Below are 25,902 nucleotides of genomic sequence, written 5' to 3'. Positions count from 1 at the left end.
GAGAGTAGTGATTCTAGTCGGGTGGGCGGGTGCAAGCAGCGTTCGGTTGAAGAGCATGCATTTAGTTTTACTAGTGTTTAAGAGCAGTTGGAGGCTACTGAAGGAGTGTTGTATGGCATTGAAGCTCGTTTGGAGGTTTGTTAACACAGTGTCCAATGAAGGGCCAGATGTATACAAAATGGTGTCGTCTGCATAGAGGTGGATCTGAGAGTCACCAGCAGCAAGAGCGACATCATTGATATACACAGAGAAAAGAGTCGGCCCAAGAATTGAACCCTGTGGCACGCCCATAGAGACTTCCATAGGTCCAGACAACAGGCCCTCCGATTTGACACATTGAACTCTATCTGAGAAGTAGTTGGTGAACCAGGCGAGGCAGTCATTTGAGAAACCAAGGCTATTTAGTCTGCCAATAAGAATGCGGTGGTTGACAGAGTCGAAAGCCTTGGCCAGGTCGATGAAGACAGCTGCACAGTACTGTCTATTATCGATCGCGTTTATAATATCGTTTAGGACCTTGAGGGTGGCTGAAGTGCACCCATGACCAGCTCGGAAACCGGATTGCATAGCGGAGAAGGTACGGTGGGATTCGAAGTGGTCGGTGATCTGTTTGTTAACTTGGCTTTCAAAAACTTTCGAAAGGCAGGGCAGGATGGATATGGTCTGGAGGGGGTCTAGCCCAGATGATTTGTAGGGGTCCAGATTTTTGCAGCTCTTTCAGAACATCAGCTGTCTGGATTTGTGTGAAGGAGAAGCGGGGGGGGGGGCATGGGCAAGTTGCAGCGGAGGGTGCAGAGCTGGTGGCCGGGGTAGTGGTAGCCAGGTGGAAAGCATGGCCAGCCGTAGCAAAATGCTTTTTGAAATTCTCGATTATTGTAGATTTATCGGTGGTGATAGTGTTTCCTAGCCTCAGTGCAGTGGGAAGCTGGGAGGAAGTGCTCTTATTCTCCATGGACTTTACAGTGTCCCAAAACTTTTTGGAGTTAGTGCTACAGGATGCAAATTTCTGTTTGAAAAAGTTAGCCTTTGCTTTCCTAACTGCTTCTGTATATTGGTTCCTAACTTCCCTGAAAAGTTGCATATCGCGGGGGCTATTTGATGCTAATGCAGTACGCCACAGGATGTTTTTGTGCTGGTCAAGGGCAGTCAAGTCTGAGGAGAACCAGGGGCTATATCTGTTCTTAGTTCTGTATTTTTTGAATGGGGCATGTTTATTTAAGATTGAGAGGAAATTACTTTTAAAGAACAACCAGGCATCCTCTACTGACGGAATGAGATCTATATCCATCCAGGATACCTGGGCCAGGGCAATTAGGAAGGCCTGCTCGCTGAAGTGTTTTAGGGAGCGTTTGACAGTGATGAGGGGTGGTCGTTTGACCGCGGACCCGTTACGGACGCAGGCAATAAGGCAGTGATCGCTGAGATCCTGGTTGAAGACAGCAGAGGTGTATTTAGAGGGTAAGTTAGTCAGGATGATATCTATGAGGGTACCCATGTTTACGGATTTAGGGTTGTACCTGGTAGGTTCGTTGATAATTTGTGTGAGATTGAGGGCATCTAGCTTAGATTGTAGGACGGCCGGGGTGTTAAGCATATCCCAATTCAGGTCACCAAGCAGTACGAACTCTGAGGATAGATGGGGGGCAATCAATTCACATATGGTGTCCAGGGCACAGCTGGGGGCTGAGGGGGGTCTGTAGCAAGCAGCAACAGTGAGAGATTTATTTCTGGAAAGGTGGATTTTTAGAAGGTATAGAAAACGGTATAGAAGGTATAGAAAACGGTATAGAAAAACCATCCCATTGCTATTTCCAAATGCACCGCTATACAGTATATACAGTATACTGCCCAAGCCTAGGCACCATGTCAATGTACTGTATGGAGCATCTGATCTACACACAGTCATCCATCCGTAGCCTACAGACCTCCTTGATAACTGAAGAAGCAATCCAGCTGAAGGGGCCACTTCATGGACACACATCAGTGCTCAAGGGAATCCAATGACTTATCTGAGGTCAGGAGGTCAGGAGTCTCCTGGTTTACATTTAAAGCTAGAATTCTTAATTTAATCACAAAACGGGCACCCCGCCTCTGTTTTGGTATAAAGCTGAAGGATGGGCCTAGAGAAATGTAACGACTTTCAAATTCATAGACAGAGCTATGGATGCAAGAACTGTAATATCACAAGATGGTGCTGACAGACACAGTTGCCATGTTTCTAGCTCCTAGACAACTACAGGATTTATGTGTGTGTTTTTCCTACATTATTTGCTCAGAACGTTTCTTGTATTATTACCTACAGCTGAAAATAACTTTTGGATATTCGATCGGTGGTCACGCACCAGAAATTCGAGCAGAAATTTGCCCTACTTCTTCTTCCCGAGGCAGATATATTAATCCCGGGGCCTGCAACAAAATCTGACGCCGGAGAAGAGGAAGAAGAAGTAGGGCCCTAGTCAGACTCAAGTTGCATGCATACCATCCACCGCTTCTAAGTATATTACTCGCTAACATTCAGTCCCTGGACACTAAAGTAGATGAGCTCAGGGCGAGGATCTCCTTACAGAGAGACAGACATCAGGGACTGTAACATAATCTGTTTTACGGAATCATGGCTCTCTCCAGATATAATGTCCCCGGGAACAGGAAGAAACAACATTCTGGGAAAAAGAAAGGAAGAGGGGTTTGTTTCATTATATACAACTCATGGTGTGATTGTGGTAACGTTCAGGAACTCAAGTCCTTTTGTTCTCCTGATTTGGAATACTACCATCAAATGCAGACCGCGTTACCTCCCAAGATCATTTTCTTTGGTCATCGTCACTGCCGTATGTATTCCTCCCCAAGCCGAAACCGCAATGGCTCTAAAGGAACTACACTGGACTGTGCAAACTGGAAACCAGTCACATTTATTGTAGCTTGGGACTTTTATAAATGAAATCTGAGGAAAACGCTACCGAAATTCTATAACATTTACATTTACATTTACGTCATTTAGCAGAAGCTCTTATCCAGAGCGACTTACAAATATCAAGACATGTCCTGTCCTTACGCGCATCACGGACTGGATTATGCTCGGCCGCCAGAGTCTGCCGTCTGCCTAACGGGCGCCTGGACTGCCCGTCTGCCCAACGCCCGTCTGAACTGTCCCGTCTGCCAAGCGCTGCATGAACTGCCCGTCTGTACTGAGCCTGCCAGAGCAGAGCCGGTCCGCCGACAGGAGCCGCTGGAGCCGTCCGACAGATGCACGCCAGAGCCTTCCGACAGACAGGATCAGCCAGAGCCTTCCGCCAGCAGGCCAGCCAGAGCCTTCCGCCAGCCATGAGCAGCCAGATCCGTCAGCCAGCCAAGAGCCGTCCAGCCAGGAGCGCCAGGCCCGCAGCCAGGATCCAGCCAGGATCCGCCAGAGCCGTCAGCCAGGATCCGCCAGAGCCGCCGTCCAGCCGGGATCCGCCAGAGCCGTCCAGCCAGGATCCGCCAGCCAGCCAGGATCCGCCAGAGCCAGCCAGCCAGGATCCGCCATTCAGTCCGGTGCTGCCCCTTAGTCCGGTGCTGCCCCTTAGCCCGGTGCTGCCCCTTATCCTGGTGCTGCCCCATATCCTGGTGCTGCTCCTTATCCTGGTGCTGCCCCTTATCCTGGTGCTGCCCCTTATCCTGGTGCTGCCCCTTAGTCCGGTGCTGCCCCTTAGTCCGGTGCTGCCCCTTAGCCCGGTGCTGCCCCTTAGCCCGGTGCTGCCCCTTATCCTGGTGCTGCTCCTTATCCTGGTGCTGCCCCTTAATCCAGTGGGATTAAGTTGGAGGGTGGTCATTTGGAGGAGGCTACGAAAGCGGGTAGTGACTATGGTGGGGTGGGGACCACGACCAGTGCCAGAGCCGCCACCGTGGACAGACGCCCACCCAGACCCTCCCCTAGACTTTATGCAGGTGCGCCCGGAGTTCGGGCTGTGATGATTAGAACTTATCGAAACCAAAAACCGTGGATAGATGGCAGCATTCGCACAAAACTGAAAGTGTGAACCACCACATTCAACCACGGCAAGGTGACTGGGAACATGGACGTGTACAAACAGACCATCTATGACCTCTGTAAGGCAATCAAAGAGGCAAACGACAGTACAGGGACAAAGTAGAGTCGCAATTCAACGACTCAGACATTACATTTACATTTACATTTACGTCATTTAGCAGACGCTCTGGGAGAACAAGTATTTGATACACTGCCGATTTTGCAGGTTTTCCTACTTACAAAGCATGTAGAGGTCTGTAATTTTTATCATAGGTACACTTCAACTGTGAGAGACGGAATCTAAAACAAAAATCCAGAAAATCACATTGTATGATTTTAAAGTAATTAATTTGCATTTTATTGCATGACATAAGTATTTAATACATTAGAAAAGCCGAACTTAATATTTGCTACAGAAACCTTTGTTTGCAATTACAGAGATCCTACGTTTCCTGTAGGTCTTGACCAGGTTTGCACACACTGCAGCAGGGATTTTGGCCCACTCCTTCATACAGACCTTCTCCAGATCCTTCAGGTTTCGGGGCTGTCGCTGGGCAATACGGACTTTCAGCTCCCTCCAAAGATGTTCTATTTGGTTCAGGTCTGGAGACTGGCTAGGCCACTCCAGGACCTTGAGATGCTTCTTATGGAGCCACTCCTTAGTTGCCCTGGCTGTGTGTTTCGAGTCGTTGTCATGCTGGAAGACCCAGCCACGACCCATCTTCAATGCTCTTACTGAGGGAAGGAGGTTGTTGGCCAAGATCTCGCGATACATGGCCCCATCCATGCTCCCCTCAATACGGTGCAGTTGTCCTGTCCCCTTTGTAGAAAAGCATCCCCAAAGAATGATGTTTCCACCTCCATGCTTCACGGTTGGGATGGTGTTCTTGAGGTTGTACTCATCCTTCTTCTTCCTCCAAACACGGCGAGTGGAGTTTAGACCAAAAAGCTCTATTTTTGTCTCATCAGACCACATGACCTTCTCCCATTCCTCCTCTGGATCATCCAGATGGTCATTGGCAAACTTCAGACGGGCCTGGACATGCGCTGGCTTGAGCAGGGGGACCTTGCGTACACTGCAGGATTTTAATCCATGACTGCCGTGTGTATTCCTCCCCAAGCCGAAACCGCAATGGCTCTAAAGGAACTGTGGTCCCAGCTCTCTTCAGGTCATTGACCAGGTCCTGCCGTGTAGTTCTGGGCTGATCCCTCACCTTCCTCATGATCATTGATGCCCCACAAGGTGAGATCTTGCATGGAGCCCCATACTGAGGGTGATTGACCGTCATCTTGAACTTCTTCCATTTTCTAATAATTGCGCCAACAGTTGTTGCCTTCTCACCAAGCTGCTTGCCTATTGTCCTGTAGCCCATCCCAGCCTTGTGCAGGTCTACAATTTTATCCCTGATGTCCTTACACAGCTCTCTGGTCTTGGCCATTGTGGAGAGGTTGGAGTCTGTTTGATTGAGTGTGTGGACAGGGGTCTTTTATACAGGTAACGAGTTCAAACAGGTGCAGTTAATACAGGTAATGAGTGGAGAACAGGAGGGCTTCTTAAAGAAAAACTAACAGGTCTGTGAGAGACGGAATTCTTACTGGTTGGTAGGTGATCAAATACTTATGTCATGCAATAAAATGCAAATTAATTACTTAAAAATCATACAATGTGATTTTCTGGATTTTTGTGATAAAAATTACAGACCTCTACATGCTTTGTAAGTAGGAAAACCTGCAAAATCGGCAGTGTATCAAATACTTGTTCTCCCCACTGTATGTGGCAGGGACTCCAGACAATCATGGATTATAAAGGGAAAGCCAGCCACTTCAGACACCGTCGCATCGCACCCGGACAAGCTTAACACCTTCGAGGAAAACTAAATTGAGCTGCTGACGCAGGCCCCCATCGCTTACAAGGACTATGTGCTCTCGTTCTCCATGGCCAACGTGAGTAAGTCATTTAATCGTGTTAACCCTCGCGAAGCTGCCGGCCTAGACTGCATCCCCAGCCGCGTCCTCAGAGCATGCTCAGACCAGATGCCTGGAGTGTTTACGGACATATTAAATCGCTCCGTATCCCAGTCTGTTGTCCTCACTTGCTTTAATATGTCCACCAGTGTTCCTGTACCCAAGAAAGCAAAGGTAACTGAGCTAAATTACTATCGCCCCATAGCACTCACTTCTGTCATCATGAATTGCTTTAAGAGGCTAGTTAAGGACCATATCACCTCCACCTTACCCGACACCTTAGACCCACTACAATTCACATACCACCCCAACAGATCCATGGACGTCGCAATCGCCATTGCACTGCACACTGCCCTATCCCATCTGTACAACAGAAATACCTATGTAAGAATGCTGTTCATCAAATACAGCTCAGCATTCAAGCCCATCACTAAGCTCAGGGCCCTGGGTCTGAACCCCTCCCTGTGCAACAGGGTCCTGGGCTTCCTGACGGGCCGACCCCAAGTGAGGAAGGTAGGCAACAACACCTCTGCTACGCTGATCCTCAACACGGGGGCCCCACAGGGGTGCGTGCTCAGCCCCCTCCTGTACTCCATGTTCACCCATGACTGCGTGGCCACGCACGTCTCCAACTCAATCATCAGGTTTGCTGACAACACAACAGTGGTAGGCCTGATTACCAACAATGACGAGACAGCCTACAGGGAGGAGGGGAGAGCCCTGGCGGATTGGTGCCAGGAAAATAACCTCTCCCTCGACATCACCAAAACGAAGGAGCTGATCGTGGACTGCAAGAAAAAGCAGAGAGAGCACGCCTCCATCCACATTGACAGGGCCGCAGTGGAGAGGAAGCGCTACCATCTAGAAGGCAGAGACAGTACAGATGCATCAAAGCTGGGACCAAGAGACTGATAAACAGCTTCTATCTCCAGGCCATCAGACTGGTAAACAGTCACCATTAGCTGGCATCCGCCCAGTACCCTGCCCTAAACCTTAGTCACTGTTACTAGCCGGCTACCATCCGGTACTCTACCCTGCACCTTAGAGACTGATGCCCTATGTGCATAGACACTGGTCACTTTAATAATGTGTACATACTGTTTTACCCACTTCATGTATATACTGTATTCTAGTCATGGCTTATTCTATATAACTACTGCTGTACACACCTTTTCTGTACTGTCCATACTGTCTATACACACCATTATATATATATATATATTCCAGACTCTGACTTTTTACATTTGGATTATGTGTGTATTGTTTTGGATTGCTAGGTTGGATCGAGAAACACAAGCATTTCGCTGCACCTGCGATAACATCTGCAAATCTGTTTACGCGACCAGTAAACTTTGATTTGATTTGACCATCCATGATATCAAAATGATCGTTTTAACCATGTTTTGAGGCTATGTAGGGTTTGTTTACATTTACATTGTTTACAAACATTGGGGTAAAATAAGCTTATATTTTGGGTTATCAAGGTGTATGACAGTTCAACTAAACTCATGAGGCATTTATAAGTTATATTCTTCAACAATCAATGGGTATATATCATTATACCCCCTATTCTCCCTAGTAAGTTGTTCCTTCCACTGTCAAACCAGCCCAGAGTACCCCCGCCCCCATATGCTCCCTAGTACGTTTTTAGCGGAGGGTGCAGAGCTGGTGGCCGGGGTAGGGGTAGCCAGGTGGAAAGCATGGCCAGCCGTAGCAAAATCCTTATTGAAATTCTCAATTATCGTAGATGACAGTGTTTCCTAGCCTAAGTGCAGTGGGCAGCTGGGAGGAGGTGCTCTTATTCTCCATGGACTTTCCAGTGTCCCAAACGTTTTTGGAGTTAGTGCTACAGGATGCAAATTTCTGTTTGAAAAAGCTAGCCTTTGCTTTCCTAACTGATTGTGTATATTTGTTCCTGACTTACATATTTTTTTACATTATAGTCATTTAGCAGACGCTCTTATCCAGAGCGACTTCCAATTAGTGAGTGCATACATTTTTCATACTGGCCCCCCATGGGAATCGAACCCACAACCCTTGCGTTGCAAGCGCCATGCTCTACCAACTGAGCTACAGGAGGGCTGAAAAGTTGCATATCGCGGGGGCTGTTCGATGCTAATGCAGAATGCCACAGGATGTTTTTGTGCTGGTCAAGGGCAGTCAAGTCTGGGGTGAACCAGGGGCTATATCTGTTGTTAGTTCTGACTTTTTTGAATGGGGCATGCTTATTTAAGATGGAGAGGAAAGCACTTTTAAAGAACAACCAGGCATCCTCTACTGACAGAATGAGGTCAATATCCATCCAGAATACCCGGGCCAGGTTAATTAGAAAGGCCTGCTCGCTGAAGTGTTTTAGGGAGCGTTTGACAGTGATGAGGGGTGGTCGTTTGACCGCGGACCCATTACGGACGCAGGCAATGAGGCAGTGATCACTGAGATCCTGGTTGAAGAAAGCGGAGGTGTATTTAGAGGGTAAATTAGTCAGGATGATATCTATGAGGGTGCCCATGTTTACGGATTTAGGGTTGTACCTGGTAGGTTCCTTGATAATTTGTGTGAGATTGAGGACATCTAGTTTAGATTGTAGGACGGCCGGGGTGTTAAGCATATCCCAGTTTAGGTCACCAAGCAGTACGAACTCTGAGGATAGATGGGGGGCAATCAATTCACATATGGTGTCCAGGGCACAGCTGGGGGCCGAGGGGGGTCTGTAGCAAGCGGCAACAGTGAGAGATTTATTTCTGGAAAGGTGGATTTTTAGAAGTAGAAGCTCAAACTGTTTGGGCACAGACCTGGATAGTATGATAGAGCTCTGCAGGCTATCTCTACAGTAGATTGCAACTCCGACCCCTTTGGCAGTTCTATCTAGACAGAACATTTTGTAGTTGGGGATGGACATTTCAGAGTTTTTGGTGGCCTTCCTAAGCCAGGATTCAGACACTGCTAGAATATCAGGGTTGGCGGAGTGTGCTAACGCAGTCCGGGAGCAGTTTGATGGCTGCTACGGCACAGGCGAGCAGGAGGCACGGTTGTTGATTGCGTGTGCTAGCGGGCCGGGCTAGCAGATGGATCTTTGTGGTCGTCGCAACGGGAAGCCTGTTGAAACCACATCAGGCGATTACATCGGCAGACCAGTCGTGATGGATCGGCGGGGTTCTGTGTCGACACTAGGAGGTCCCGTCCGGTTGACAGAGAGGTATATAGTCGGGAGATGGGCCTGGCTCGAGGCTAGCTCAAGGCTAACTGGTGCTAGCTTCGGGACAGTGGTGATTAGCCAACAACAACATCCATTCGGTTGCAGCTAGCTAGTTGCGATGATCCGGTGTTAAAGGTCCAGTGATTCAGTGATTCCGGCAGAAAATCCGATATGTTCTGAGTCGATAGCGTGCTGTGCAGACTGGCCGATAATTGTCCAGGCTGGCTGGTAGGTAGTGCAGGCCACGGCTAACGGTGGCTAATAGCAAGTAGCTAGCAAGTAGCTAGTTAGCTGGCTAGCTGGCTAGTTTCAGCCGGTTCTAGATAAAAAGGTATAAGAAATAATAGAATCCGTTCCACATTGGGTGAGGCGGGTTGCAGGAAAGTATATTTAGTTGATGGATGAAAAGTGAGATTGAGAAATATATACGAAAAAGACAAATAAACAGGAACGAGCACACTACAGAATACACGACCACACTGCTACGCCATCTTGGATATCAGTGGTTCCTTCCACTGTCAATCCAGCCCAGAGTACCCCCCATTCTCCCTAGTAAGTGGTTCCTTCCACTGTCAAACCAACCCAGCCAGAGACTAGCATAAGAGAATAAGAGGCTGTCAGGTCAGAGTGTGTCTAAGGAGAGAGCTCAGCTGAACAGCCCCATCCTGTTGCTACCTCAGCCTGCCTGCACAGCCGTTTTGCTCACAGTCACGTCACGCTGTCTTTATGTGCAAAGGGAGGACATCACACAGCAGGCAGCAATGTGTCTCAATTAGAGCTAAATCTACGGGTGTTCTTGTTTCCCAGCAAATTGTTTAAAATGGGGACAAGCCGTTACTGTCTGCTGCACAAGAGAACAAAGCAAAGAAAGAATAGGATCAAAGCGTTGAATCACAGAGGGGTTGAGAGGAGTGTTATGTGTCAAGAGAAGTAGGGTCTTGTCTCCTGTTTATCAGGGCATATGCTTAGTTTGTGTGCTGTCTGCTTCAGCATTAGAAATGCAAAAAGCTCTAACACAAGACAATGAGCCCTGCACAGGTTCACTGGGGTGAAAAGAGAGCACACCAATTACCCAAAACAAACATTGTGTGTGTGCACTTTGTCATAGCAAATGAAGTAGGCATGTTTTTTCACTGCTGTCTAGCAACATACCTTGAAAGTATGGGATTCATAATGTAGTAATTTCTTGTACATCAATTTAAAATTGATTACAACGAGAATATAAAAACATGATGTATAAGTGTTTACTTACAGTATGTGTATTCATTTCAATCAAATATCTTTCAGAATGTCCTTTTACAATGTACGGAGCTTTCTTGAATGTGGCAATGATGAACGTACTCTAATTTAACTATACGATTATGAGTATTTATCATTTTATGGGTATTTACATGGATCTGCCTTAGTAAGAATTCCTCTCTAACATGCCTGCTTCTTCTCTCTCTCTCGGTCTCTCTATCTGTAGGTTCCAGGCTGTGTGATGTACGACCGGTGCACCTCCCCCCCATCCTCCTCCTGCTCCTCGTCCTCCAGGCCATGCTGCCGCTCTGTTCTGGTGAACGCACCTGCCCTCACAGCTGCCGTTGTGAGGGGAAGATAGTCCACTGCGAGTCAGCTGGCTTCTTGGACGTCCCTGAGAACATCTCAGTGGGCTGCCAGGGCCTCTCTCTTCGCTACAACGACCTGCACACGCTGCTCCCCTACCAGTTTGCCCACCTTAACCAGCTCCTCTGGCTCTACATGGACCACAACCAGATCTCTTCTCTAGACAGTCGGGCCTTCCAGGGGGTCCGCAGGCTTAAAGAGCTGATCCTCAGCTCCAACAAGATCTCTCAGCTCCACAATGCCACCTTCCATGGGGTGCCCAACCTCCGCAGCCTGGACCTGTCCTACAACAAGCTGCAGGTGCTTCAGCCGGGGCAGTTCCACGGCCTGAGGAAGCTTCAGAACCTCCACCTGCGCTCCAACGGCCTCACCAACGTCCCCATCCGGGCCTTCCTGGAATGCCGCAGCCTGGAGTTTCTGGACCTGGGCTACAACCGTCTCCGGGCCCTCACCAGGACCACCTTCCTGGGGCTGCAGAGGCTCATGGAGCTTCACCTGGAGCACAACCAGTTCTCCCGGATCAACTTCTTTCTGTTCCCACGTCTTGCTAACCTGCGGGCACTCTACCTGCAGTGGAACCGCATCCGAGCAGTCAACCAGGGCCTGCCCTGGACCTGGCACACGCTGCAGAAACTGGATCTGTCTGGCAATGAAATCCAGACCCTGGACCCTGCCGTGTTCCACTGCTTGCCCAACCTCCAGACCCTCAACCTGGAGTCCAACAAGCTGTCCAACGTGTCCCAGGAGGCAGTGTCTGCCTGGATCTCCCTGAACTCTATCAGCCTGGCGGGTAACGTGTGGGACTGTGGGACAGGCATCTGCCCCCTGGTGGCCTGGCTGAGGAACTTTCGTGGCACTAAAGACACCACCATGATATGCAGCAGCCCAAAGCAGCTCCAGGGAGAGAAGATCATGGAGGCTACGAGGAACAATGGAATTTGTGAGGAAACAGATTACTTCCAGACAGAAACCCCTTCACCGACCCCAGATTTAATTGAGACGACACCCGACGCAACCCCCGCACCCACCAGCCCCCCTCCACCCCTGCCTCCACCTACCACCCTGGCCCCCCTACCCCCACCTCGGCCTCAGTCCCCCCCCCGGCCCACTTTCCCCAGCCGGGTAAGGATTGACCCCAGAGACTCCCCTCCCCAGGCCCCGCCCTCCCTCCGCAGCCTGGTGGTGACTCAGCCCCCAGAGCTGGAGCACATGTCCTTCCACAAGGTGGTGGTTGGCAGCGTGGCGCTCTTCTTCTCCATGTCGCTCATCCTGACAGTCATCTACGTGTTGTGGAGGCGCTACCCGAATGCGGCACGGCTCCTGCAGCAGCGCTCCGTGGTGGGCCGCAAGCGGCGGAAAAAAAGCCCAGAGCCTGAGCAAAACCTGAGCTCCCAGCTGCAGGAGTATTACATGAGCTACAACCCGGCCGCCACCCCTGAGGGCTTGGAGGTACTGGGCAACGGGACTGGCTCCTGCACCTGCACCATCTCCGGCTCCAGAGAATGCGAGGTATGACCCGTCGCATCAGCCTTTTAAAAACAAAACCCAAAAAGCAAAAACACAAAGGCTCAAGAGAGAGAGAGGTAAATCCTTTATCAGGCATGCACTGTTTAGAGAAACTTTGGATCAGGGCTAAGCACCCTTGACTCTTGGTTCATAACACGCTCGACTTAGAACCTTGAAGGTTTCCAATTATTTCTGCAGTTTTCATTCATAAATCGAACCGGACACTGGAAACATGAAAATGACATTTAGAACCAGGAGGCAACGGTAACCTAGCTCAGGTTCAGAGAGCTGCATTATTACACGTGTCATGTTTGGCTCGCTGGCTTTAATGCACTTTGTTCACTTTATCGTTTGTATAGTTTATTTGCCAATCAGCTTATTTTTGTTCAGCGTTGCACTTCAACAGAGTTTTGAGGCACAATTCTTAATCATACACACACTTTTTGCATGGCTCCAGTGACAGATCCTGGATACTTGCACACTGTTCCTGCTTCAAGGTCTCACACAAGTCATTGCTACGATATCATGGCATGGCTCACTGGATGCTTTGATATACACTACCGGTCAAAAGTTTTAGAACACCTACTCATTCAAGGGTTTTTCTTAATTTTTACTATTTTCTACATTGTAGAATAATAGTGAAGACATCAAAACTTTGAAATAACACATATGGAATCATGTAGTAACCAAAAAAGTGTTAAACAAATCAAAATATATTTTATATTTGAGATTCTTCAAATAGCCACCCTTTGCCTTGATGACAGCTTTGCACACTCTTGGCATTCTCTCAACCAGCTTCATGAGGTAGTCACCTGGAATGCATTTCAATTAACAGGTGTGCCTTCTTAAAAGTTAATTTGTGGAATTTATTTCCTTCTTAATGCGTTTGAGCCAACCAGTTGTGTTGTGACAAGGTTGGGGGAGGTATACAGAAGTTAGCCCTATTTGGTAAAAGACCAAGTCCATATTATGTCAAGAACAGCTCTAAGCAAAGAGAAACGACAGTCCATCATTACTTCAAGAACTTTGAAAGTTTCTTCAAGTGCAGTCGCAAAAACCATCAAGCGCTATGATGAAACTGGCTCTCATGAGGACCGCCACAGGAATGGAAGACCCAGAGTTACCTCTGCTGCAGAGGAGAAGTTAATTATAGTTACCAGCCTCAGAAATTGCAGCCCATATAAATGCTTCACAGAGTTCAAGTAACAGACACATCTCAACATCAACTGTTCAGTGGAGACTGTGTGAATCAGGCCTTCATGGTCGAATTGCTGCAAAGAAACCACTACTAAAGGACACCAATATGAAGAAGAGACTTGCTCGGGCCAAGAAACACGAGCAATGGACATTAGACCGGTGGAAATGTGTCCTTTGGTCTGGATTCCAAATTGGAGATTGATGGTTCCAACTGCAGTGTCTTTGTCAGACGCGGTGTGGGTGAACGGATGATCTCTGCATGTGTATTTCCCACTGTAAAGCATGGAGGAGGAGGTGTTATGGGGTGGGGGTGCTTTGCTGGTGACACTGTCTGTGATTGATTTAGAATTCAAGGCATACTTAACCAGCATAGCTACCACAGCATTGTGCAGCGATATGCCATCCCATCTGGTTTGGGCTTAGTGGGACTATCATTTGTTTTTCAACAGGACAATTACCCAAAATACCTCCAGGCTGTATAAGGGCTATTTTACCAAGAAGGAAAGTGATGGAGTCCTGCATCAGATGAGCTGGCCTCCACAATCCCCCGACCTCAACCAAATTGAGATGGTTTGGGATGAGTCGGACCGCAGAGTGAAGGAAAAGCAGCCAACAAGTGCTCAGCATATGTGGGAACAACTTCAAGACCGTTAAAAAGCATTCCAGGTGAAGCTGGTTGAGAGAATGCCAAGAGTGTGCAAAGCTGTCATCAAGGCAACAGCTGGCTACTTTGAAGAATCTAAAATCTAAAATATGTTTTGATTTGTTTAACACTTTTTTGGTTACTACATGATTCCAAATGTGTTATTTCATAGTTGTGATGTCTTCACTATTATTCTACAATGTAGAAAATAGTAACAAGAAAGAAAAACCCTTGAATGAGTAGGTGTTCAAAAACCTTTGACTGGTAGTGTATGTGTGTGTGTTTGTGCATAAGAGTGTATAAGAGTGCTTTTTAAATGTGTAGTACATTCAGAGTATGTGAGTAAGTTAATGTTTTGTGTGTGTGTGTGTGTGTGTGTGTGTGTGTGTGTGTGTGTGTGTGTGTGTGTGTGTGTGTGTGTGTGTGTGTGTGTGTGTGTGCGTGTGCGTGTGCGTGTGCGTGTTTCATCTATAGGGGCCTTTCTTTCAAGGCCAAAATGAAAAACAGGGCAGGGGTTAGCTTAGGGCCACTAGCTTACCCTGTCTTGACCAAACTGAAAATGTTCGTTCTCCACCTCATGAGATGCCAAAAAAACAAACTCCAAATCGATTCAAGCCAAATCACAACATGGATTAATGAGGTATTGATCAGCATCAGTTGGATGCCCCATAACAGAGCGACTGGACCTCCCTGTCCTCTAATGTGGCAGAGTAGACACAGAAGAGATCCCAGTCCGCATGGCTGCATGCCTCTACAGCCACTTAACTCAACAGTGTGTTTAGTAAAATAGCAGAGGGCATAGTGTAAGGGGCATTCTCTTAACTCAAGCCTGTTTTGGGAAGATTTATGGTAATCTCAAAAGAGCCATAGCGATATGTGTAATCCCAAATCTTATGATATGGCTCTTTAATGCGGATGGATCCCCCCGGCCTGCTAAGATGAGGCACCTATTTATACCCAATACCAGGGTAATTACAATCACCAGCCATTGCACCACGTCTGCGTTTGATCTCAGGAAGCATGTTTTCCTGCACAGATGCGCTGTTTTATGAAAAGATACTCACCTGAAGTGATTTCGTAAAAGGGGATTATTTATGTTCAGAGAGGAACTGTTTTGGAAGGAGGAGAGAAAAAAGTGACAGAAAGTAATATGTTTATTACACTCCACTGGAAGGAACCAAAGATCACAGGAAGCGAAAACTAAAACCCTGTAAATGTTTTGTTTGTATAATGAGGAAATTAATTGACTCACTCATGTGTTTACAGGTTGAATTAATGATTCTATGACAGTGCTGCAAAACAAAACAAGTCCACAGAACCCATGTTATCCATATGAATGATCACTTTCAACATGATCCTTTCTGCTGACTGCAGTTTGCTCAATGTTTTATCATTAATAGTAATGAAGGAATAAGGCATTTATTTAATATCAGAACTCCCATGGCACCGATGTCAAATTTCTATTCTGCTCAAAACCTTTTCTAATAATTTTTATATGCTTAACCTTTCGTGAGTAATTTTAGAAATATGACATGAAGTACCTATAGGCACCAATCTACCAAGCCATTCATTATAATTCTATGAAAAGGAGAGCTGTTGCATAACTAATTATTTTTGCACTCTGTCAACGCGTTATGCCCTTAATCCATGGAGATAGAGAGACCTCTTATTACCTGCAATGTGATTAACTCAACTTTAAAGGCTGGCATATTATTTCTGATTGGAACTTCATTTAATTCAATCTGAGTTTCTCTCAGACAATGCATATATTTTTCCATAAGTGGATCCCAAGGCCTGTACTTTCTTTTTTTTCATGGAAACATGGCAGTGAAATGAAGTACAAATGTGTTTTATCCCAATTACAGTGACAATGTGAATCTCATCCCCTCAAACACAGACACTCTTCTCCCTGTCCTCTGCAATGTACTAAAGTGGGTCTGCAGCAGTTTTTTTTCTATGTTATTTTGTTGCTCATTTAGGTGAACGTTTAATAATTGAGGAGCAGGCATCAGCTCGGTTTAACTTGATGAAAGAGCCATATTGCCGGGCAGCACAGCTGGCTGTGCCTTTCATTATGGCTCAGTGCAGTGCAAGCAATCCCAACGGAAAACGGTGAGAAAGACTGGGAGCTGCGGCACGCTCTCAACTGTGCCTGTGATGAAATAAGAAACAGTCAGGATGAGAGAGGAATGCTTGCTGCATGCCGGGTCAAAGCCCAATTAAAGCACCAGAGAGAAAGGATCAGCCTAAAAAAAATACCAAAATATAATTTTTGAGTGGATTTTCCCTTCAAAAAGGAATAGTTTCACCATAATTTACATTAAATCTGACAATTTAGTCATTTAGCAAACGCTCTTATCCAGAGCGACTTACAGTTAGTGCATTCATCTTAAGATAGCTAGCTGGGACAACCACATATCACAGGCATAGTAAGTACACTTTTCCTCAATAAAGTGGTTATCAGCAAAGTCAGAGCTAGACAGTGGGGAGGGGGGGGGGGGTTGTGAGTCAAGTGTTGGTTCACACTGTAAACCCTAATAAGTTCACATAACTCAAAAATTATTTTGTAACAGATTACACAAAAATATTTTAGTGATGTTTTTAAATGTTTTAAGTTTACATAAAATAAAAATTACATTTACAGTGGCCTTAAATTATCTCAATGTTATCTTATAAATATTGATATTCCTCAACTTATAATTAGGGAGTAATTCACTCAAAATTTTCAATATTTTTCAACTCATATAATGTGGGAAATACACTCAAAATTTTCAATATTTTTCAACTCATATAATGTGGGAAATACACTCAAAATATTAAATATTCTTCAACTCATATAATGTGTGAAATACACTCAAAATTTTCAATATTCTTCAACTCATAATGTGGGACATGCAATCAAAATTAATTCTAAACTGAAATACTGATGTCGGTCCATTACACAATTATAATCAGCGAATAATGTTAGAAAACATGAAAGTGACACCACAGTGACAATTTAACTTTTTTTTTATTCAACACAATGTGCTTTTAAAAAGGCATGAATCAAAAGGAGCTCAGTCAAAACAAGTGCTTGTCATAAATTAAAACAAAAAAGGAAAAGGAAATGACTCCATAAAAACAAAATGTGTTTTAAAGTACATTAAGTGTTAATAGTTCCATATTCTGATAGTGGTCATTGGTACAGAGGGTAGATTCAGTATTTTGGGTCTCCATATCACATAATTCAGTAAACATTATGATAAAAACTCAAAGGCTTCATGATAAAATTCAATAAGATTCTAATTATAATCCATCCTCAACAGCAATGACAACTATTAGAATGTGGAGCCATTTAAAACCGTTTTGGCACTTACTGTACCTTGAAGGCTGCAACTCACTTTTTTTAAACAAAACATTCAAATAAAAGTACTGGTTTCTACTGTGCCGTACTTCAACTGGCAACATCAAGGTAAGCATTAGGTCACACAACATTAAACATGTATAGTGCATGAATTCAACAGTCGTTTCCCACAAGTACAGTACAAAAACTTGGGCTTGGCAATACGTCAATGTTGTGATATTTATCTATTAACAATCAATGTATTAAATCTGAGGTAGAAGTGGCAAACAGTGTAACATATTAAACATGAGGTAGAAGAGGCAAATTATTACATTTGTAAAGAGGAAAAAAACAAAAAACATCCTCAATACTCAGCTCAACAAATAGTCCATTCTGAGTGATTCACTCATTGAACAAATCATTCTTCAGTGTCAGTAGACGCCCTTTCAGTGGTTTGTTGTCCTCAAGACACATCACAACTTTTTGGATAAATGTGAATGTAAGCTCGAGATTCTTTGGGTACTGTAGGTCTAGTGCATAGACATACCCAAAGAGCAAGAGAAATGAGTCAGCCAGGTTTGTGGGACCACTCACAAGTATTTCATCTTCCACGACAATACAGATGCTCTCAGGGCTGAAGAGGGCCGCATCAGTAGTATCATCAGTGACAACTGTCAGGAGAGCCACCGGAGTGTCAGTGAGGTCTGGACCATCTGCTGACTATAAAACACAAATAATACAAAAATGAGTTCAGCCCCTCAAGGATACAAATCATGCTAATGATGTCTAGACATTACGGTCACTTTGCACTTAGACTGCAACTAAGCTACATGTTTAAACTATTTTCTTTACACATGCTTATTATTTTATGTTAGTTTCACACCTACCTGTAAGCATACTTTTTGTTTAGTGGAATTCTTTATACTTACCTTTTCATTTATGTAATTTCTACATGTCAGTTTGCAGAATAACAACTCAAGGAAACTTCATAAACAGGTTCTGGGGGCTATTCCAGAAAGGAGGTTCAACAAACTGAGCCTAACCCTGAACTCAGAGTTGACTTACCCTGTGAAGTGAAACTGAGTTTTCAGTTACAGAACAGCTGATCTGGGTTAGGTAAGTTGACTCAGAGTACTTAACTCTGAGTTGAGCTTGTGCCTGACGACTAGTAAAAAGCCACCATCAATGGAGCTCCGATACGGTTATTCACCATGGCAACGGGAGAAAACAGGAAGCAGACATTTTCTGGCTGCGGCTGTTATATAAATCACTGACAGAGTTTCAGATGCAGTAGTCTTTTCATTTTGAATTTAACATCACTTTATTTTATATTAGCCTTTAAGGAAGTGGTTGAATGTTGTTCAATGTTTTATTTTAGGCTATTTTGTTTTATTTAAATCGGCTGAAAATGAAATAAAAACATTTTATCTCATACTCAATGCGGCGACAAACTAGAAACACGGACTTTGAAATTACGTTGTTGGAAAAAATACAATTGGCTATACTGATGGTTTTCACATAACCTGCTTTCTGGAATGCCCCTCTGGTTCTCCTAGAGTTCTTTGAGTGATGTCATGTTTAAGCTGACTGAATAGCTAAGCAAAGGGATTGATAGTGAGGCCAGTACACTTACATTACAGGTCCTGAAAAACTTGGAGGCATCTTCACGCAGGTACACAGGAAGTGCACGAAGGACGAGGAGGCCCGTCTCATATTTACATCACGTTGTTCCTACATGGACAAAAAATATCCAGTACAATAATAATTACACAAATATCAAAAACATTCATTGTACACTAATTATAGTAAAAATGAAAATGTTAAAAGATTAAGCAAGTTAGTTATTAACAAGCAAAGCATCAAATTTGTGTGCTTATAGATCTGCTATTTCTGTTGTTGTTCTTTGTATTTAACAAAGTATTAATAAAGGGTTCAAGTGATCAACTGTTGACCCCACAGTTGAGATAAAAACATTTAGAGAAATAGCAAAAGAATGACTGTGGAAACACATAAAATAAAACCAATTATTAGTGTAACCTCTCACCAGGCTCGAATTTGACTCTCACGATATTACCTTATTTAGAATATCTGAACAGCATGGGATATTAGGTGAGAAGGACATCTCCAATAAGAATCCCTATTGTAAACTTGCTAGGGTGAATGACAAATAGGGTATTAACTTCAGATAGAATGATTATAGACTTGGTTATTGTTATAAGGATATGCTTTCCCATGCATTAAATGAAACTGAAACAGTAAATGACTCCACCAATAAAACAGACATAAGGTTCAAGATCTATATTAATCAAATGTTCAATGTATCACATCAAAAGAAATAAAAATTATAAACCCCAATGATTTTTCCACAACCCATGTCCAAATTATTTGCAAGCTTGCTTAAACCCTGGGCGCGCGTTGGAGCTCATAAAAAAAATGACGACATACATAAAGTCCCGAAGTCCACCCCACATTTGTAGTTACTCACTACTTGTAGATAATGCCTCAGCAAAATATAGTAGTTCCGTGCAGGTGTCCTCACAAGATCCACCGCGAACACAGCTATCAATGCAGCCAGTACTCGGTAGCAGCAACAGACATCCGTTGGAAACCCAAACTGATCGTCACAAGCAATTCTCTCCAAGTCTTGCACGATGCTAGGCTAACCTCTAGGATGTCGAATGTCTCCACAATGCGACGGCAGCTTCAGTCTCCACTTGGTCTTTCTTAACTAAATAATAAACACTCTCTTATAGAAATAAAATCAGGATTTCCCTTAAAAAAAACTCTGTAGGTATGGTTTTGTTCTCTCTTTCTCGTTTCCTTTGGTCGTTTTTCCTTCACCAACCCCACTAACGTCTCTCCTCTCCCTTCTTTCAATTTTTCCCTCTCTTTCTTTCCCAGCAACCAGTCCACTCTCCCATTGGCCACAACTTAACAAGTTAGCTCATTGGTCAAAACTTTAACGAGATACGTGGGAAATTTAAACTTAAAAGTAAACCAACCTATTCACTTGTACATTTTTTTAAACATTGCTTCAAAAGAAATGCATTAATGACATTACAAATCAGGAGCTATTCGATCACCCTTTAAATCTAATACCAATGAATTATAACAAATAAACTCTATACTTGGTTTTAGCAATGTATTACATTAGTAACACTATTTCATAATACATCCTACCTGAACTGTTAAAAGGATTTCGAGATAATCTCACAACCACACACTTGAGCCTAGGAAGAAATACAAACACAGGCCTGGTTAGCATCATGATAATTTTTAAACTATTTACAACAAATATTCACTGTGCACATTGTACAAATGTATTCCCAGTTCCACATTTAAGACTATCGAAATTCAATTTTTTTTAAAAACAACAAAAACAACATTAGAGTTACTTACCAAATCAGAGGTGATGATAAGATGGCGCTTAAGAAAACGAGGGCAATAAGACTAATGATAAAAACGCGAGGTGGTGGTGGTTTCAAGCGGGCAGCATAAAAGTGCGCATTGCAAACAAATTAAAACAAATTAAACTCTGTTCCACATCCACAGCTTCGACCCAAACATCCCCGCATCAAGGCAAATTCAAGATGGCTGACTCAGCTTTCCTGAGGGAGAGACGACCCACCCACCAGAACGTCATGACGTCGTTAACGTCATGACACTACCTAAACTTTTTGAGCGTTCCACACAAATTACCTATAAAATATTGAGCCCTCTTCAATTAAAGTGGCATAAATCTCAACAGAGCTCAACACTTTATAGTTTGGTCAACTGCATAACGACATTTGACTGTTATGACCTTATTACTTATGAGCTAGTACAACTGTTTGGGATTACAGTGCAGGATTTTATGTTTTATTTTTATTTTTAAACAAGAGTTCAGTTCACGTAACAGGGTTGACCTTAAAATGAGGGCTAGGTTTTTTTTCAACCTTACAATTAATCACTAACCACATTAACCACAAATTATAGTCTTCAGAAATGACTATGTCAAAGCAACAAAATAACTAGGGCTTTACAATGATGGTGAAAACTTTGAGAAATGTTGAGGTTAAGTGGGTTAAACTCTTCAAAGAAGTCACAGAGAGTGCACAGAGGAACATGTTAAAATGCTGAATTTCAGAACTTTAGCAAGTCTTTATTCATATAGAAAATCAGATTGATTGAATTGTTCATGTGGTCTATATTAAAGGGTACTTAATTTAATATAACAGGCTTTTAAAATCCAATTTCTACTTAAAATATCAAAGGGACACAAAAGGGACTCATTTTGTGCAACGACCCTTGTAGAGAGGTATATCTCTCGCGTACTAAATCAGACTTAAGTCTTCTTCCTTCTAAAAACTCTGATAATTGAGAAGAAGTCGGCCATGCTTTTTGCCCCTCTGAGCTCAATTAGAAGAGATTTACATTCAGGTAGCTCCAAAACACTATCATTTGTATTTAATTACCTGTATAATGCCTCCCTCTGACATTTCCTTACAAATAGAGAGAAATAGTGTTTTCTTGGCAGTGGTAATGGAAAAAAAGCACTGAGACATACAGTACCACACTGAGAGCATAGTCACAATACCTTTTCATATGGTAGAAGTCATAACAGAGATTTTATTTGAACTTATTGGCTGAAACACAATGAACCACTCAGGAAATAACAGACATGGTTTTATGATGAAAAAGAGCGGTTAGGTGCAATTAATGGAATAATTTTACATTGAAGAGTGCTTATCATGATAAGCATTCAATCAGCATGACGGTTTGAGCATTAGTATGGTGCATAGCTTCAATTGAGTGAGCCACTTTTCCTCATCAGGAAATTATGAGCTACACTCCGCTCACCGCTACTGGGTAGAACTATTTCAATCAGCTGTTAAGTGATTGAACATTGTCTGCTTCCTCCATGGATATGGTCAGAATAGGACGTTTAAAGGCGCTTAACAGTTTTATGTTCCCTTTCATCTGAAACCTAAATTGAACTGGCCAACCTTAAAAATGCACTGTAAGGGTATTCTATATACACTACATGGCAAAAAGTATGTGGACACCCCTTCAAATTAGTGGATTCGGCTAATTCAGCCACACCCGTTGCTGACAGGTGTATAAAATCAAGCACACAGCCATGCAATCTCCATAGACAAACTGAGGAGCTCAGTAACTTTCAATGTGCCACCGTCATAGTTCGTCAAATTTCTGCCCTGCTGGAGCTGCAGTCAACTGTAAATGCTGTTATTGTGAAGTGGAAACAACAGCTCAGCCGCAAAGTGGTAGGCCACACAAGCTCGCAGAACGGGACCTCTGAGTGCTGAAGCGCATAGCGCATAAAAATAATCTGCCCTCGGTTGCAACACTCACTACTAGTTCCAAACTACCTCTGGAAGCAACGTCAGCACAATAACTGTTCGTCGGGAGCTTCATGAAATGGGTTTCCATGCCCGAGCAGCCGCACACAAGCCTAAGATCACCATGCGCAATGCCAAGCGTCGGCTGGAGTGGTGGAAAGCTCAATGCCATTGGACTCTGGAGCAGTGGAAACGTGTTCTCTGGAGTGATGAATCATGCTTCACCATCTGGCAGTCCGACGGATTAATCTGGGTTTGGTGGATGCCAGGAGAACGCTACATGCCAACTTTAAAGTTTGGTGGAGGAGGAATAATGGTCTGGGGCTGTTTTTCATGGTTCAGGCTCTTAGTTCCAGTGAAGGCAAACCTTAACGCAACAGCATACAATTACATTTTAGACGATTCTGTGCTTCCAAATTTGTGGCAACAGTTTGGGGAAGGCTCTTTCCTGTTTCAGCATGACAATGCCCCCGTGCACAAAGCGAGGTCCATACAGAAATGGTTTGTCGAGATCGATGTGGAAGAACTCGACCTCAACCCCATCGAACACCTTTGGGATGAATTGGAATGCCGACTGCGAGCCAGGCCTAATCGCCCAACATCAGCTCCCGTCCTCACTAATGCTCTTGTGGCTGAATGGAAGCAATTTTCCAACATCTAGCGGAAAGCCTTCCCAGAAGAGTGGAGGCTGTTATAGCAGCAAAGGGGGGACCAACTCCATATTAATGCCCATGATTTTGGAATGAGATGTTCGACAAGCAGGTGTCCACATACTTTTGGTCATGTAGTGTACATTATTAATAATGACCTGAAAATTAATAGCACATTTGGTTTGAAAGTTATTATGGTAATAGAAATCACAAAGTATTCAAATCAACATTTCATGCTATTCCACCCATGCAAACTTCAGTTTGGACACTCCGGGGCTCTTGGACTTTAACTAAAGGAAGGTTTAGAGTATACCATGTCATAACCATGTATACATGGCCAAGGGAAGTGGATGATAAACATAATCTCCTTTAGTGTTTGGCACCTGACAACTGCTGTGGGGAGCTGAAGTGCCTCATGCTCAGTTCGACATTGGATTCCATGCAGGATCGTGGTGTAAGGTGTCCACATTCTTTTGGCCATGTAGTGTAGCTGATTTCTGGGGTAATCCCGACCAGGTTGGGGGAAGCGATGGGTCGGGTTCTTCAGGTCGTCCAACGCCTGGAGAGAAGAGGAACCGATCCGTCGAGACCAGCTGGCCAACCAGATCAAGCCACCTACGTCACAGCACCCGGAGGGATCCAGATATCTCAACCACGGGTGTTCGATGGGACGCCGGATGCATGTTAGGGATTCCTTCTCCAACTGGAGCTGTACTGCTCCAGTGTCAGGCCGGCGCCATCAGATCGAGAACAGGTGTCCGTCCTCATTTCCTGCCTCTCGGGGAAAGCCCTGGAGTGGGCCAACGCGGTTTGGAGAGATGGAGGAGCTGCGTTGGAGGACTACAGGGAGTTCACCCGCCTATTTCAGGCAGTTTTCGATCACCCGCCCGAGTGTTGAGAGGCGGGTGAGCAGCTGGTCCACTTGAGGCAGGGGACGAGGACAGTACAGGAGTTTGCGCTGGAGTTCCGTATTCTGGCAGCAGGATCCGGGTGGAACGAGCGGGCTCTGATCAACCAGTTCCGGTGCCATCTACGGGAGGACGTCCGACGGGAGCTAGCCTGCCGTGACACCAGTTTGTCTTTTACCAAACTGGTGGACATGGCCATTCATCTGGATAACCTGCTGGCAACCAGAGGACGTCCTGGAGGAGGTCTGCCCATTTCCGCCCCGACCATCGCGGATCCAGAGCTCATGGAGCTGGGTGGTACCGCGCACCGAGAGAGCGGAAGACGACAGTGCCAGTGCCAATCGGATGGCTCGAAGGTACATTCCACCACACGTTGTCGTCAGCGCTGTTTTGGGTCAGGAGGCGGCCGGCAGGGCACTCTCGCATCACCCCAGGTATTGAGCACCCACACTTGTTCAGAGCCCTCTGCGCACTGTACCATACCCATATACTTCCCTGATTACATGAGAGTTCCCAAGTGTAAGGCCCTAGTAGATTCTGGCGCAGCTGGGAACTTTATGGATAAAACTTTTACACGCCGCCAGGGCATTTAATTAATTCCCCTCTCCATTCCACGCCCCATCAGAGCACTTGATAGTCGACCATTAGGGTTCGGGTTGATAAAGGAAGTCACGGTACCAGTCACCTCGATCACACAGGAGACGTATTGTGAGCAGATCACTTTTTCCATAATTGAGTCTCCTGCTTTCCCTGTGGTGTTAGGTATTCCGTGGCTAGCACTCCACAACCCCACTTTCTCATGGCCGCAGAGGGTTCTCACAGGGTGGTCGCGAGAGTGTCAGGGTAGGTGGCTGGGTGTTTCCGTTGGTGCAACCACGGTGGAATGTCCAGACGGTGCCTCCACCGTGCGCATTCCCCCAGAATACCATGATCTGGCACAAATAGTCTCCAAGAATAAAGCAACTAAATTTCCACTTCATCGGGCGGGGTATTGCGCAATAAACCCTCGGTTAGACGCTGTACCTCCCAGGAGTCATGTGTATCCCCTGTCGCAGGTGGAGAGGGAGGCTATGGAGACATACGTCACCGAGTCCCTGCACCAGGGGTACATACGTCCCTCCACTTCACCCGCCTCCTCAAGTTTCTTTTTTGTGAAGAAGAAAGACGGCAGTCTGCGCCCGTGCATTGACTATCGACCACTGAACAAGGAGACGATTAGATCTAGTTATCCTCTCCCCCTCATTCCGTCAGTGGTTGAGTCATTGCATGGAGTGTGCTTCTTCACTAAATTCAGCACAACCACGGGACATTATGAATACCTGGTGATGCCCTATGGTTTGATGAATGCTCCCTCAGTCTTCCAGTCCTTTGTGAACGAGGTGTTTCGGGACATGCTTGGTCGCGGTGTAGTGATCTACATCACATCTTGGTGTATTCCGCTACGCGCGCCGAGCATGTGTCCCTGGTTCGCAAAGTACTGGCCTGACTGTTGGAAAATGACCTTCATGCTAAGGCAGAAAAGTGTATGTTTTTCCAGCAGTCTGTCTCCTTCCTCGGATACCACA

The 25,902-nt window shown here is 45.1% G+C and overlaps 1 protein-coding gene across 1 annotated transcript in view; it reads left to right on the top strand.

Moving 5' to 3' along the window:
• LOC121541730 (leucine-rich repeat transmembrane neuronal protein 4) overlaps positions 1-25,902 on the top strand; it is a 61,249-nt gene that overhangs the window by 14,747 nt on the left and 20,600 nt on the right. Inside the window, exon 2 of the mRNA XM_041850997.2 lies at positions 10,633-12,281. Within this exon, the coding sequence (XP_041706931.2) occupies positions 10,633-12,281 (1,649 nt within the window). The remainder of the gene's footprint in view (positions 1-10,632; positions 12,282-25,902) is intronic.

This window comes from Coregonus clupeaformis, chromosome 27, assembly GCF_020615455.1.
Source record: "Coregonus clupeaformis isolate EN_2021a chromosome 27, ASM2061545v1, whole genome shotgun sequence".
In the NCBI taxonomy this organism is placed as follows: Eukaryota; Metazoa; Chordata; class Actinopteri; order Salmoniformes; family Salmonidae; genus Coregonus; species Coregonus clupeaformis.
This window is presented reverse-complemented; position numbering and strand designations above follow the sequence as displayed.